The 16,118-nt window shown below is 37.2% G+C and overlaps 1 protein-coding gene across 2 annotated transcripts; it reads left to right on the forward strand.

The window, feature by feature from the left end:
• The first annotated feature begins 10,943 nt into the window (after positions 1 to 10,943).
• nfam1 (NFAT activating protein with ITAM motif 1) lies at positions 10,944 to 15,687 on the forward strand. 2 transcript variants are annotated; one of them, XM_008416079.2, is made up of 6 exons: positions 10,944 to 11,249; positions 12,891 to 13,148; positions 14,164 to 14,279; positions 14,931 to 15,056; positions 15,153 to 15,236; positions 15,337 to 15,687. In XM_008416079.2, the coding sequence occupies exons 1-6, from the start codon at positions 11,156 to 11,158 to the stop codon at positions 15,397 to 15,399; spliced, it is 741 nt and encodes a 246-aa protein (XP_008414301.1). In that variant the 5' UTR covers positions 10,944 to 11,155; the 3' UTR covers positions 15,400 to 15,687. The 2 variants fall into 2 exon arrangements, with proteins under 2 accessions (XP_008414301.1, XP_008414292.1); XM_008416070.2 differs by having other exon boundaries at positions 10,946 to 11,249; positions 14,928 to 15,056.
• Positions 15,688 to 16,118: the final 431 nt, after the last annotated feature.

Consider the following 16,118-nt stretch of genomic DNA (forward strand, 5'->3'; position numbering starts at 1 on the left):
TTTATTTCTTAAGTTTGTCTCATTCTATTTTGTTTTCTTGTTCTTTTTTGACTGTTTTTAATGTCTGTTCGAAATAAATAAATAAATGAAATGAAATGCTGGGTTTTTTGTTGTTATTTTGTTTAAGAGATCCTTTTCATTCCCGTATAAAAAAAATTTAAAAAAACTTCCTAATTTTAAATCTAATCTGCTTTAGGTGTGAAACATCTTGATAACAGTATTTGTTTATTTTGAATATTTAATAACACAACTCAAAGATAATCTGTTGTTTCATTTGTGATACTGAATAGAGTCACTTTTGACCTTCCATAGTAATGCACCAATTTTCAACCCTAAAGTTGCAATTCTAAATGATAGGAATTGCCAACAATGGCTCCTTTTTTATTTTATAACATCTCCACCTCTTGTTCTTTTATTATATATCTTTTATTTCTTTAAAAACCCCAGGGGACAAGAAGAAGCCAGATCTGAAAATGCTTCAATCCTAAAAAGGAATCTGTGACTCGATTCAAACAGACGACTGAAGATTTATATCAGCTCATCACCTGAGCTGATATTTTCATGGCCTGTTCCATGATTTCACCTTATCCTTTAAGGAAATCATGTTGAGAAGTGAAACATTTAGTATCAATTTAATGAGAGTTGCCAGTTGATAGATTATCTCTCTGCTGCTTATCATCTGCCTTTACTGACCCTCAAAGTGCATAATGTAAAAACACATTCCAACATTTTAGGAAATTTGGGACAAAACAAGTAGTAATATAGTTAAAACCAAGAGCTTAGATTCACTGAGCGAATGAAAAGACACACACTTTTTTCCTCACCGTCTGTCGTTAAATTGGACTGTTCTCTTGTTTTAGTTCAGCTACAATTACCAAAACTGTATTTTATAAAAACTGTGTTTTTGTTTTTAATTCAAAACTGTAGAACTTAACATCCCGGCTCCAAAGGATTAAAAATCACCGAAATATAATTAACATTTGACATGACTTCTATGTTTATAGTTGACAAAAATAATAACAGGTTCGTAGTGCTGGTAATGATTTTTCTTTGCACTCCATCATCGGAAGACACCAACTCTTCTGGAAAGAGTGAAAACAGATTAAAACCATTTTGATTAGATTAATTATTCTACCATTTTTATTTGCAGAAAAACTACAAGTCAACATAAAATGCATACATTGAGTTTATTTGCAAAAATATTTCAGAGAAAACTGACAGAATTCTACTTTTCATTATATCGTTGTCCAAGCAGAACAAACAGGACAGAAGCTATTTGTATCCATCCATACATTCATTTCATTGATTACATTTTTAAAATACAAAAATGTAAAAGAAGACAAAAAAAAAACTCAAAAGAAGCAAAGACAGACATGCTTAGAGCAGATATTAGAGATTTGAACCACTCAAAATAATATTGATGATAACCGTAAAAGTTGAAAGATAACACCAGTAGTTAGGCAGGTATCCTATCTGTCTAGCAGGGGTGTCAAACTCCAGTCCTGAAGGGCCGCTGTCCTGCAGTTTTTAGATGTGCCACAGGTACAAAACACCTGAATCAAATGGCTTAATTACCTCCTCAGTTCTCCAGAGCCTTGCTAATGATCTAATTATTCTATTCAGGTGTGGTGCAGCAGAGGCACTTCTAAAAGTTGCAGGACACCGGCCCTCCAGGACTGGAGTTTGACACCCCTGGTCTATAGCAACCATAGAGCAAAAAAATGGCAGATCAGTCTTTCGACCATAGCTTATTGGTCTTTGGGTATTTTAGTTATCAAATATCCTGAGCGTCCTTCAGTAGGAAAATTAAGTGTTTGTTTTGATCACATTTGTGAACAAAGGAGCTGTGAAATCACATTTCTGACCACTGAAACTTGTTGGAATACAGCAAACTAAAACAAACAGAGTATTATTGAGTTTTAAAGAGTTTGTTGAGTCACACAATGACAACTCATAATCTCAGGATTGCATTTGAGTGTGTTGTACATATACTTTCACATACAACGACTCCACAGTTCATTGTAAACAACTTTCCTCCCTCGGTCCAGTCTTTTGTCCCTCACTCTGAACCAGCACCTCTGTTCCTGACCACCCTCACCCGCTTCCTCCTCATCACCCTGTTCCCCCTCGCAGTCATTCTGCTCTCAGGGGCGTACCGGGCGAGCGTGGTGGCCTCCCCATGAAGAATCTGAGCCCTTTGGCCGCCTCCCGCCTCCGCCATGTCATCCCCGCGGTAACCGTGGCGACGGAGGTAGGGCTCCAGCGTTGCTAGGCGATGAGAGAGTTCGGTGATGCGATGGCGCAGCAGGGAGACTTCCCTAAACAGGTCGTTAAGAGACTCGGACAGAGGGCGCACCCTGCAGGAAGAGCAGTGGAGATGCAGTGTCACACATAAAGCGCCAACCAGGGAGAAGATGGCCTAAAGAAAAACATTAGCTGCTACTTGCATGTTTTTTTTATTTGTTTATTTTCTGTTTTAATCTCAAAGTCAGCCAATAAATTCAGGAATACATTATATCTGAATGATTCAAAAGAAAGAGTTAAAAGAAAAAAAAAACAACACAATTAAATTGTTCATCTGAAAACAGTCAGGTGTTGGACTGACTTTGAGGTAAAAGCAGGTAAAGTTCAAAGAAAATCACAAAATGATTCACTTGGAAAAGCTTCAGGAAAACAAAAACATGTGGAACCATGGAAACAAAATACAAAGAGCCCATGACAGATTAAAAACCTCTGCAGACCTAGATCTTTGTGTCAGAGTGAAAATGTGGAACCTATGAATTCTTCTAATTCTACTTTAAAAACATCTCCTGATTTGAGTTGGCCCATTACAAAAATAAAATATATTAAAGAATTTGAAAAGGTCAGCCGGGAGTTAATACCAAGAAAATGCAGTGCTGTTTTCATGTAATGTTGCCGCTGTACCCCTGAGCCATCAAAAGAGTTTTTGTTTTGAACAGTTCTTCTAAATTTGGCCTCAAATAGCATCTTAAATATTTAAAAATGAGGCGTGCTTTTGTTTATTTCTTGGGGAAACATCTGTTCATTTCAAATTTTATCCAAGCCACATATTTAAAAACGTCTTGAGCTTGAGGCAGCTTTACTGCTGCGTTGCATCACTTCCTTTTAACAAGACTCAGTAAACATTTGGAAACTGCTGTAGTGTTTAAATAGGATCTAGCATAATATTTTTTTATGTGACAAATGACATTTATAAGCTCTATTTACTTCTGAATCTTCCCCTTTGCTTGCCTGATGTGTAACTTTGTTACATGATGTCCCCTCTAATTGTAAAACAGGGTGGTGGTGGCACCATCATGAGAAAAAGGAGGCTGGTCAGAGGTTATTTGAAGATGGATTGAGCTAAATTCAGAGAAATTCTGGGAGAAAACATTTCAGACAGCAAAAGACTTGAACCTAGGACCACAGTTTAGCTTCTAGCACAGTGGTTCTTAACCTGGGTTCGATCGATGCCCAGCGGTTCAATGAGTCGGTCTCAGGGGTTCGGCGGAGCCTCTGCCGCGGAGGTATAGACACACTTGTGTAAAGTCGTGATGACGCCCCGCTTTGCCATCACTTGCTGCAGAGGATCACGTTACATTGCTTAGCCAATCAGAGCTGCGGAAGAGCACTGATTGAAGGAGCTCTACTCTCAGCATGGATTTAAACTTGTGTCTTTATTTACTTCAGCAAAGCTCAGTTTTTACCTAATTCTGTAGCTTTCGGTGTACTTCTAAATCTGCTCCTTAGTCGCATCTTTTCGGGGTTGCTACTGCCTCTAGTGGCGTGGKGGTGGTAACACAACTAATATAATTACACTACTAAATCAGAATACCGCAAAGTCTTTATTATTTATTATTATTTTTTCTTTATCTTAAGAATGTAGAGCTAATTAAATGATCTAAACAAGACCTTAAAGTGGTTCCAGTTTCTCTCGATGGCCAACCTGTTGAAACTGTGGCAAATTTTAAATACCTTGGGTCGTTCCTGGACAGTCAGCTCAACTTTGCTGAAAACATAGACTATATTTTGAAGAACTGTTCCCAGAGACTCCACCTTTTAAGAAGACTTAGTGATCATGGGGTGACCCAACTAGACTCTAGTTGGGTCACCCCTATATCTTGAATTTGGGGTGGGGGTGGGGGGGGGGAAATCATATTTTATTTATCACTACAGAAGGGTTCAGTGAAAACGCATATGAAACTGGTGGGTTCGGTACCTCAAAAAAGGTTAAAAACCACTGTTCTAGCAAGATGGCAGCCTGCAGCCACAGCTACAATGGAAAGATTTGTATCAAAAAATATACATGTTCAGACCAAGTCCAGAATTTGTGCCATGACTTCTGAATATATTTTCACAAGTGGTCAGATTGAGCTTGAACCTTTCAGTATAGATTAATAGGCAAAAATGTCTAGATACAGCCACAGCGGAAGGTATTTCTACACGTATTTCTACACCTCCTCATGTGGCTAAAAAACAAGTTCACACCACACTAGTCTATAATTTTTCAAACAGCCTGAAATATGATAAAAGCAACTTAACCTCCTGAAATTCTGTTTTGCTTCAGGTGTTTCCGGGACCTCCATCTGGCCACCCTGTCAAAAACCTTCTTGACACGCCCCTGTTTTAAAATTTACCTGGAGTAGTCCGGCAGCAGACTGCTGGGCTGAGAGTGCAGTAAAGTCTTTATCTCCCTGAATATGTGTTTCCCCCAGGCGTCCAAAACTCTGGTCACGCTGCGCACCGAGGCCACGTCAACGCTGTCAGCTGAAACCAGAGCAGGACACCATCAGGTTTCCATTCACGTCTGAATATATCAAAGATCTCATCTGGACACTTTGCTGCATTTCCTTTAGCTGCTCTGTGATTTACGGACTCTGAAAGTCATAAATTTATACCTCCTTCTCTGTAGTTCCAGTACCCGTAATCCAACTCATTCTCCTCATTGCCTGCTCGGGCCTCCGTTGCTGTGGCAACCAACGTCAACACCATGAACACAGAGTAAGGGCCCATGACCAGGAGACAGATGCTGTCCTTTGAAAAGAAGGATACAAAGGAAAGAACAAAGCTTTTATGTGGCCTTTTGCTGAAAATAAACTATAAATCTTTTAGGGTTTTTTTTATTGCATGAGACAATAAAACACATTAGAGAGAAAAATGATAAAATCATAGTGCTGTCAAGCACGAGGCTCAAACAGTTTTGTTAAGTATTGACATGAATGGGGGGATAAAATATCTCACGCAGCCTTTTAAAGAAACAAAATAAAGAAATATTTGACCTTTAATCTTAACTTGGAAAATGGAAAATCAGACAACGGGACGCGCAGCCTAGCAAGCCTTACATCTATAGTGTGCCAGTGTACTATCCCATCTAAATAAGGAAGATTCTTCTAACTTTCACTTTCAAGATTGAAGCAACTCGATGTTAATCTGCTCTTATCATATTCCACTTTTTCCTCTTTCAGACATCCAGCATATTATAAAAAGCTACTGATGTAATCTCAACCACAAATGCCTGACTTCCTTTATTGAGTTAGTTTGCAGAATCAGATTTCAATCATCTCAAGTCATATGTGCCAGCCTTAGCATTTATTCACATGACTGCTAGCTCACCACCGAGGCATGCTTGACCCTAAGTGATGGTTGGTAATTATTGCAATTCAAACATGCAATACTGATATTTGTCCAAAATGTATGATCTAATTTGTTAGGTAAGAGAGGTGAATAGACTTCACAGAAAATTTTCCACAGGAGGAAAAAGTGACAATAAACTGTTGTTATATAATAATGTTATTTTCAGGGCCTTACGTTTATGATTTTGGCTCAAACTGGTGAACAATTTTCTCCAATAAAAATAATAGTTTTAAATACAAAGCTATAGTAAAAACGATTTATGTTTTGCATTCATACTTTTAACCAAAGAGTTTTGATTTCCAATTTCAGTTGTTAGTTTGCAAAAGAAATGATGAGGTCATTTCTTATTCAGATAATTTTTCTTGCCGATTTAAATTAAAGACAAAAATCATTCTCTGTGACCCAAATATTTTGTGTCATTTTTTTCTTTGGCAGCCTAACATTTGGGACAAGAGTAACACCTTGCAACCCAATCTGAATTATTCACCAAGTTAAGATTTAAACGTTTCTGGGATGTACTTTCTCTGTTTTTCTATTTGGCAGCTTCATTGCTGTTAAATTTGGCTGACGAGTGTGTTTGGCATTTGGTCATCCGCTGTAGGTTTGATGAGGATCCAAAATGTGGAACTGATGTCAGGCAGAAGTCACCTTGGTCCAAGAAAAAGTAACAGTTTTCCTCATTGAAATTGTGTTTTACAATGTAACCAATTTCAACGTGATGGTGGTGCTCAAATTCTCAAGGTGCAGACATGAAACTACAGCGCCTTGTAAAAGTAATCGTGCGCCCTTAAACTTTTCCAGATGTTGTCATGTTACAACCAAAAGCATCTGTATTGTATTTGGACATAATGTGAAAAAACAAGACACAAAATAATGCGTAAGTTTAAAGCAGAAAGGCAATGATGAATGCTTGGCAAGATTCTTAAGCACAAAAATTTGAAAAGTGTGGAGTACGTTTTTGCCCAAGCCTCAGAGGTTTGTCAGAGAACACTAGTGAAGAAGTTTAAGTTTTACCGTTACTGATACAGGATCAATATCACAGCACAACAGGCACAACAGATAGAAAAGGATCACTAAAACAGCAAAGCTTGTGTATAAAAAAGAGGTCTCACTTTAACATAAATCTGAGTGTGGCGCATTTGTTGTTAGAACATGATTTTCTTCATTCGGTGAATTCACCCATGACAGTGAGAGGATCCAGAAATATTAGTGAAATAAATGAAAAAAGGACTGTGCAGTTAAACTACTCCTGAATGTAGATTTTTTTCAAATCAGTAACTACCTCTGCAAGCAATATGTGAATGCCAGGACAGCATAGAGTGAGTGCAAAAGCACAGCTATGAAAAATACACCTACGCTGTGTAAAAGGAGATTTTTATAATTAAAATAAGTTATTCAAAAGCAAAATATATAAAAGAGAAATTTTGTTTTTGACAGCTACTCAAAACATTTCTCAACAAGGACATGATGAAACAGAAACCTCATAAGACAGCACTGTCACTCTGCCCAGATCTCTTGGCACGCCTTTGCACATCCATGTAAAGTTTTCTACATCTGTCACCGTGTAACACACTATGCATGACAGAAAACTATGACGGTATGTCTTAGTGGACGAGTCATGTTGAGGGGTTGCTTTTCTTCAACAGAAACAGAAAACTGATCACAGTTAAAGGAAACAATCAAACACATTAATGTGTGACCTAATCAAAGTCCAGACATAAATCCAAAACACGTGGACAGCATTTATCCTTTTCCCTCCACATAGCTACACTGTAATGTCTCAATATCTCTTAAAATATCTCAAATGTTTGTGGTTTTATTGTGGTAAATTGCCAAACAAATCAAGTGAAATTAAAACTTCTGCAAGGTTTTTTATACTTCATTAAACTAAAAGCTAAAAGCTGCTCCATATGACAGAGGAAGAAAACATACTGAGGAACAAACAGAATGAAACACCAAAGATACTTGTGAGACTTGGCTTTGATCAAGTTGAATCAACATATTTGTCTGTCTCCAATCACTTGAATTAGACCAGGGGTCACCAACTCCAGTCCTCAAGGGCTACCATCCTGCAACTTTTAGATTCACCTCTGCTCCAAAATGTCTGAATTTTCTCACCAGCATTCATTCCTCTCTGCAACAGGCTGGAAACGAGCAGTTTATTTGATCCAGGTGTGTTTGAGCGGAGACACATCTAAAAGTTGCAGGATGTTAGCCCTCGAGGACTGGAGTTGGTGACCCCTGAATTAGACTTTATGACTAGGCTCATATTTTATAAGTATTTAGTCTGTTTGTCTGTTCTGCTCTAATCTGACACACACACAAAAAAACCTTTTTAAATTCCATGTTTGACAGTGGAAAAACAAGAAACGGGTTACAGGCTGGCGACCGAGCAGGAAGACAACTAAAAGCTAAAATCAAACAGCTTCCATCAGTAGCACACTCTGGTTCCATCAAAGACAATAATTAACCGGTTACTCATTATTTTGCTGTTGAATAATACTAATTTGAAACTCGCAGGAAAAACAGAGACAGAGGAAGTTATCTTCTGCTGCTGCGGTTAAAGTTTGTGGCTGGGAAATTTGAAACTTTTTATAAACTTACGTAAGAATCGGGGGGGGAGCTGGAAGCTGTTTTGGAAAAAATGATGGAATACTCACAGTTGTAAGCAATGATGATGAGCCTGTAAGACTTTCTCTCCTCTCTGTCAGTGATCCGCCTGCGATCCACTCTGATGCTCTCGTCTCGTCTCCCTTGGCCCACAGAGGTGTTATGAAGACAGTCTTGTTTATCTGAGTACACCTATAAGTGTAGTGGCTTTGAGAGCTGTGGTATCTTTAGACCTCAGCGCACGCCCACCTCTGACTCTCCCTCTTTCTCACACACACGCACTCACTCACTCTGCTATACAGCTGCTGCCAGATGTGTTAAAGATTCCCGTTTTCCTGATTTGCCTCACATTCTTCTCTCCATGTATTCATCACCTTTTTTCAGTTGCAGTTGAAGTAAGAGGCTTTAATTTTGCTGTGCGAAGTGATGAAAGTTCTGTACTAATATAGTAGAGCACAGTTTCTTATCACTAATGTCTGATTTACTTTAATCATGTGCTGCTAACAATATTTTCTCCAAAGCTGGGATCAGCTTAATATAATGTAATTGCTGTTTTATTAAACATATGGAAAATAGTTTTTATTTTTATTTTATTTTATCATAAACTCCAGATCCAGATCTCATTTGCAAGAGGGACCTGGACATATAATTTAATCTAAATTTAAACTATATCACTCAGCTGCAGGCTGATATATTTGGACCTTTTATTTACTGTTAAAGAAAGGTTACACAAAAATACATGGAGTCCCTTAAGGGACATTAAATAATGGAGTAAATAAAAAAACTAATTTCTTGTGTGCCCCAGATAGTACCTGGTGCTTACCAGATCTTGTGCGTACCAGATAACATCTGGTATGCATGAGAAAATGCATTGTTTTATTATTTTTATTCAATGTCCCTTTAGGGATATAGCAATGTTAAAAAAAAGCAGTTTTTTTTGTGTGCTTTCTGTGTATGAGACTGTCAAAAGTTGATTCAGTCTTTACTAGGTAATAAACTAAATCAAATTTAACCAAGTTGTACAAAAACATACAAGATGTTCAAATATGTTATAATTTAGCAAAAAAAAAAAAAGAGTTGTATACATAAACACAATAAGGCCTTAGTGATTACATAAGGTTTACGATAGAAAATTGCAGCCATGTGCTTTTAATAATAAAAACACATGGCTGCAAAAATGTATTGGCAGTTTGCTGGTCTGGAGCACACAGGTGTGTGTTGACATAAAGCTACACACAAAAGACATCAACCGGGACCTTAGAGAAGTAATCTGCTGCAACTCAATCATGGAAAAGTAAAAATTTCCCCCTAAAAATATTGAAAGTCTATCATTCTACTGTGAGTTTTTTTTTTTCTTGTAAAAAACATTTTAGTTTTCAAAAACAGAGGACAACATTTTAGAGATCATCATTCTTCCTGGTTGAGGAGGTCTCAGCCAATTCAACTCAAAATCCAGCTGTACAATAGAACCACACAGCCTGCTACATTTGCTCCAGGTCTCGGTTTCTTATAAAACTACATTTCTGCACTTGCATAATTTTAAATGAATGAATCAAGGATAGGTTTTTATTATTGCTGCACACATATGCAGTGAAACTTTACTGTGCTGTTACTGAGACTATAAGAGAGGTAAAGTCTTATAGTCTTTGTCTTGAGAGTGTGCAGTTACATACACCCAATGTGTAAAAAGAACAGCAAATCTGCTTAATAAAATTCACAAGCACATTTAAAAATCATTTAGAGAGCAAATAGGTACAAGTAGTCAAAACCCCGGAGTAACCTGAATGTTGAACTTGAATAAAAAGTTTGTTGTACAATATACTGTATCAGTATAAAGGTGTGCACATTTATGTTACCAGATTATTTCAGCTTTTTATTCTTATTTTTGAGATTTCATTCCTAACAAAGTTGTTTGTTTTTTAACTTAACTTAAACTTTCCCAGATGGGCCACATTAAAGCCAAGAAATATTTTTAAATGATTCTTTTCCTTGACAAATCACCATCTTTTGACTGTGGTGTGTACACGTTTATGGTATCACCATTTTAAGGTGATTTTTTTTTTTAAATGCAGCAAATATTTTTATTCAACTGCATCTTTTAAGAAGAGATCTGCTTAATTTATTTCCCAAAAAGGGAGGGGAGAGAAAATAAGCAGATGATAGGATGAATTGCATCAAATGTGTAATTGAAAAAAAAAAAAAAAAGTGTTTTCCTGGCATCCAGATGTTTTTCCAGCTCACACGTCTGTTTTCATGCTGCAGCAGAGGTGAGGTCAGAGTTGGCCCGTTAGTGCCCCCAGAGAAAAATGTGGTGCAAAAGTCAAGCAGAGGGGAGGAAGAGGAGGAGGGAGGTCAGATGAAAAACAAGACCACCAAATGAACTTGGGCATGAAAACTCCTGCTGTTAATTTTCCAACATCCCAAAACTTCATCAGAAAGCGACAGCAATGAAAGAACCTGGTTCATGTTAACACAAGTAAAATTGCAACATCAAACACAGAGAAGCTCTAACCACATGAGCATACTCACGCAGTTACTCCTCCAACACTGTCTCACTGTGGTAGAAAGCCAACACAGCAATTCACCCCTAGAAACTGACTAAAATGCAGCAGCCAGAAACTCTTTATTTGTTTTTTTTTTTTTATTTGTTTTTTTACCACAACTCAGAGCAGGTCACATCAGGAATCAGGCCTTTGTGTTTAATGCAAGCTGCCAGAGATGGAAGGTCTCATTATGTTTGTGTTCTGGCCCTTTAATGTCCAGTTGAAGCAGGTTCCTGAAAAATGAACATTTTTATGAGGAAGTAGTGGTTTTGTTGCTGTCAGGAAACCCGCTGCTGTTTATTCACCAAGACAGAGAGAGAGGAGACATTTGGCGCAAACCCGTCCAGACGGCTGATAACTTCCCTGACATGGAAGCTCAATACTTCTGGCATTTTTCCTTTACTTTGGCTTGGATATTTCTATGTTCCTTCCCTTCTGTGTGTAAAGGAATGAATGGAATAGGTAAGACTGTGAAAATGCTTTCTCAATATTGCATAGGCCGATTCAGATCGCTACAGGAGTCATGGCTGACGTCTTCCTCATCAAATATGCATTTGTTTAGTGTCACATTAGTCACAATTACTTATTTTTAACTTTCTTCTAAGGTTTGTAAATGTCATAAAAATGTTTAAAAAAAATTTGTTTCATGGGTCAGAATTTTTAAAAATTGAAACCTATATTTAATATGATAAAGTAACTCTTGTTTAGTGCTGTTTACAGTTTTCTATAAATATTTTTTTAAATATTTTGTCAACCACAAAGCAACTTTTTTGGAATTTGACTTGATAAAACAACATAAAAGTGCTAAATAAATAAATAAAAAAGAAGGAAAACTATTTCTAATTTTAAACATTATTTCAAAGTAAAAATGAGAAGCTTAACACACATTTTTGATTCAGCTCTCTTTACTCTGATAATACTAAAAAAAACTGAATGCAACTCGTTGCTTCTCTAAATAAATACTTTCCATTTCTGCGTAATTTCATCGGTAGCACTTTATTTGACGGGTTGTGAATAAGACTATCATGACACTGTCATAAACATGACATAACACCTGCCATGAACATGAATAAGTCTTCATGAATATTTATTACTGTTGTCATAAAGTGGCATTTGGTAAATAATGACACTTTTAATACAAAGTTGACATGATTAAAAATGTCTTCGTTATGGCAACTTGAGATTAACCAAGAAATCATGATCTGACATAAATTTGTTACAAAAGTATTACTGATTAAACTCTAGCTTTAATAACATAAAGCTACATAATTTTTCAAGTTTAATCAGTAATACTTTTATGTGACATATCTGAACTGACAGGAGGGGCAAAGAGAACATTAATCGGAAAAGAAGCCAAAAAGCTTTTGGTAACTCTGGAGGAGCTGCAGAGATCCACGGTTCATACAATGATCTAGTTGTGCACTCCATAAATACAGGCATACTGCATGCAGTTTACCTTAATCTATCTAGAAAACACAAATTCGTTTCTCTCTGGTCAAAGGAAATTTAAAACTTAAGTTTCCCCACATCACCATGAACACAGCATTCCACCAGCTTAGCATGGTGGTGGCAGCTCCATGCCATGGGGGTGATTTTCTTCACCCCCATGAAGGTGAAGAAAATCAGTGAGTTATTTAATTCACTGATAGTAGAGTTAAATACAGGGTGATCCTAGAAAGACTTGAAAATTGCATTTACGGACTCTTCTCTGTAAATCTGACTGAGATTCAGGTTTTATTTGTGGAATAAAAAGGACAAAACTTTCATCCTCAAGATTTGCTAGACTATTCGAGGCATAACTCAGAAATATGCAGCCATTTTGAGGTTGAACTTGGTTCTACCAACCATGGACATCAATTGTCTAAACCATGCATTATTTTCTGCCACATCAAAATGCTACTTTGTGTCACTCTGTCATGTAAAATCCCAATAAAATGCATTGAAAGTTGAGATTGTAACTTGACCAGATGTGAGAATGTTCAGACGGCATGACGTATTTAGCATGAAGTATTTAGAAATTACCAGCTAAGTGATCAGAGCCTTATTCATCTCTAATCTCATTATTTAGGAGTAACATGAACTTCTTTTGTGTCTAAACTGCAGAGATAATGCTGAACACCGCTGTGTTTGTGGCCTTCTCCGGCGAAGATCTCACAATTCATGGCACCATCCATAAAATTACCAACGAAACTTCAGAATATTTGACATGCTACGACCCAAATGGACAACAGATAAGCAAAATTATGATCGACCTTTCAGTAGGGGAACACCTACAGCTGGATCTGAAAAACCTGAGCAGTTCAGGATTGTACAGTTGCAAAAGTAATTCGGCTGAGGTGAAGTGGTTTATTCGGGTGACAGGTAAGCATTAACAAGACATCAGGGTACACAGAGTTCCTTTCATCCACATACCTACATGAAGATGTTTGATTTTGTAAAAACCAGATCCTCTGAATGTGACTCCAGCAAATACGATGTTAGTTTTCACAAACATTTGTATTACAAATGTTTGTGAAACAAGCACAGAAGGGTTCAAGCTACAAACCAATGTAAATGTAGCCTTTGTTTTCCTTTTATGCAAACACATAAACATGCATCTATTGTTTATACGACTGCATCATGGTTTCCAACTTCCATCTAAGTTTCAAGAAGAAACACGTAACCAACAACACATTGCCATTTAACAAGTGTATATTCAAAATATATAGTGAAATAAAAATTTCTTTCTCTTCTTCTTTGATTATCAAAGCTACCAGCCTGCCAGTCCACCAGATATATAGGGACAGTCATAGAAAACATAGCACTCTCTTTCATGCATATGCACATGCTGGGTATGCAGCTGTAAATAATCCCCCCTCTTATCCAGCAGCTGAGCAATAGTAGCCAAACAGTGGTGGAGTTGTTTCTTATAGTTACAACATCAACTGGATTTGCTGCCCAACTTCCATCTCTAAGCACATCACATTCCCTTTGTTCTCAATCTGCCACAGGAGCCTTTATCAAAAGATCAAGCTAATTTTAGCCAGCACATGACCAGTTTTTAAATGTTTTTATCATCCTAAATCAACTATAATCCTCGAATTATGAAAATAGTTTAAGGGAGTACACACTTTTTTCTTTTTTTTTTTTTTTTTGCATGAAACCAGAAGGCAGATTCTCAGCCTGACTGTGTTGAGCACATTCTGTTTTTGGAAACAACCAGTTTCAAAATCCTACACTGAAAAATGCCTTCAGTCAAAACTTGGTGACATCAGGAGCAACAGCTTCTTTGATCACAAGTATCTTCCCACCAGATGGGGAATCTATAAGTCAACCTCTGCCATCCAGTGTTGCTGCATTCCAGCACAGACTGACCATGTGTTTTTTCCATCTAAAGCCTACAGGGAGCCGCAGAAGCCGGACTACACAGAGGTCTTCATGATGGCTGTCTTCACGGGCGTGCTGCTGGTCTTCAGTGTGTTTGCCTCTGTGTATGTCTTCAGAGGACATTGGGTAAGATTTAGGTTAAGAAGCAGCACGTCGCAAGATGTAAGTGTTGCTTTTTGTCTCATATTGGGATGTTACAAAATCTGTACAGAATTTCCTGCATTTAGAAAGGTACAAAAAAACATGGGAGTACACGCACACACGCAAGACACACACTCATATCTAACTTAGACACATCCAAAATTTTAAACGGTGGGAGGAAAACTGACTGAATCACAAGAGAAAACCCACACATGCAAGAGGAGAACATGCAAACTCTATTTAGAAAAGCCCCATTTTGGCCACAGCACTTTTATTGCACAAAGCAGCAGCGTTAATAATAGCACCACCATGCAGCCCACGCAAAACAGAACAACTTCAATCATTTGTACTTGTTACCTATTCGACACTGGATTGGGATTAAAGTTAATGTTAATGATGAGTTTATATGCTAATAAAGTATAAGGTGTTTTTAATCTGCAACTGTTAAAAAAACATATACCCAAATTTATGTGCATACTACATACAGTCATGGATGTATACAGACACATACATACATACATACATACATACATACATACATACATACAAATAAACATATAAACATTTTAGAGAAATACTTATCCTACATCTGTTTCATGTTAGCCTGTGACCAATAAACTTCTCTCCAATTAGAAGGAGACACAGTCTGGATCTCTGGCCACCAGCAGAACACACAAGCAGAACACAGAAGAAAGGAAGGAGAAAGAAAAAGAGGAAGACAACATGGACATGGCAGCAGCTCAGTCTTCTTCGTTCTATGCCGTAAGCATACATTTTTTTCCCCACTCATCTCTTTTTGTTCTCCATCTGCCATGGTTTTATGAGTTTATTTTGGTTAATCATTCTTGAACCCGTCAGAGTCTGGAGGCTCGGCCCAGGTCTATTTATGATGTGCTGGATCACTCAGCTGCCAACGAAAAGCGAGTAAATGCCCCAAAAAAGGTACTCTTTAGCAATCCTAAAATGTTTGATGTCAATAGTGAAATAATTAATGTCAACATAAAACCCATAACTGCTCCGTCTCCTGCTCTGTCCCCCACAGGCGGAGCAAATTGCCGAATACCAGGATGAAGGCATCTTTGAGTCTGTTTATGAGAACTTTTGAGTTAAATAAACTGGGTTTGACTGATTTCGCTTCATAGGACCGAGCTAAACATCAGTGCTTTTCACTGTCACATTTGGCAGGAACAAGTTAGGAGATATTTCAAGAAAAGTAAAAGCAAAAGATAAAAAAAACAAACATCTGCAACAAATATTTCAATAAAACTGTGTAAATAATAAATAAACAAAAGTATTAAGAGTAACTTGTATTTAAATGAAGAATCCTAGATCTTGCGTCACATTGTTATACATCTGATAGCTGGATATAATAAATATTGCTGAATCAGTAACAGATATTTCATTTACTGTAGTTTTTTGTGTTCTTGTGACATTATTTCATACGCAGGGATTATGAGCAGATATTTGCAATTGTTTGCTTGCGGTGTAGTGGTTTAGTTTGGGTGTCGTTGATATACTTGCATATGACTATGGACAATATGTTTTATTCGATATATTGACACCTATTGGCACTGCCAGTACCATTTAAAAATGCCTACAAACCAACATGACCAGCAGTCAGCAAGAAATGCACAGCATGTCAGCAGTACCTAGTCATTTCTCCCATAGTATGATACAGATATACTTATATAAGTATCTTCAGATACATACTGGTAACTTTATTTAACATCAAAGGTCTAATATAAAGTATTGATTTTATGATTTTTTGTTTGGAGGTATTCATCTAACTCCGCTTGAGGCGAGCATCATGCATCACTAAATATA

Source organism: Poecilia reticulata, linkage group LG1 (genome assembly GCF_000633615.1).
Source record: "Poecilia reticulata strain Guanapo linkage group LG1, Guppy_female_1.0+MT, whole genome shotgun sequence".
Classification (NCBI taxonomy): Eukaryota; Metazoa; Chordata; class Actinopteri; order Cyprinodontiformes; family Poeciliidae; genus Poecilia; species Poecilia reticulata.

What these genes read in the sequence shown, in the direction of transcription:
- nfam1 (XM_008416070.2), top strand. Translation starts at nt 11,156, where the DNA reads ATGGAAGCTCAATACTTCTGGCATTTTTCCTTTACTTTGGCTTGGATA. An exon ending in AGTCTTCTTCGTTCTATGCC is followed by an intron (nt 15,057 to 15,152) that starts GTAAGCATACAT and finishes TGAACCCGTCAG; the next exon opens with AGTCTGGAGGCTCGGCCCAG. An exon ending in GAGTAAATGCCCCAAAAAAG is followed by an intron (nt 15,237 to 15,336) that starts GTACTCTTTAGC and finishes TGTCCCCCACAG; the next exon opens with GCGGAGCAAATTGCCGAATA.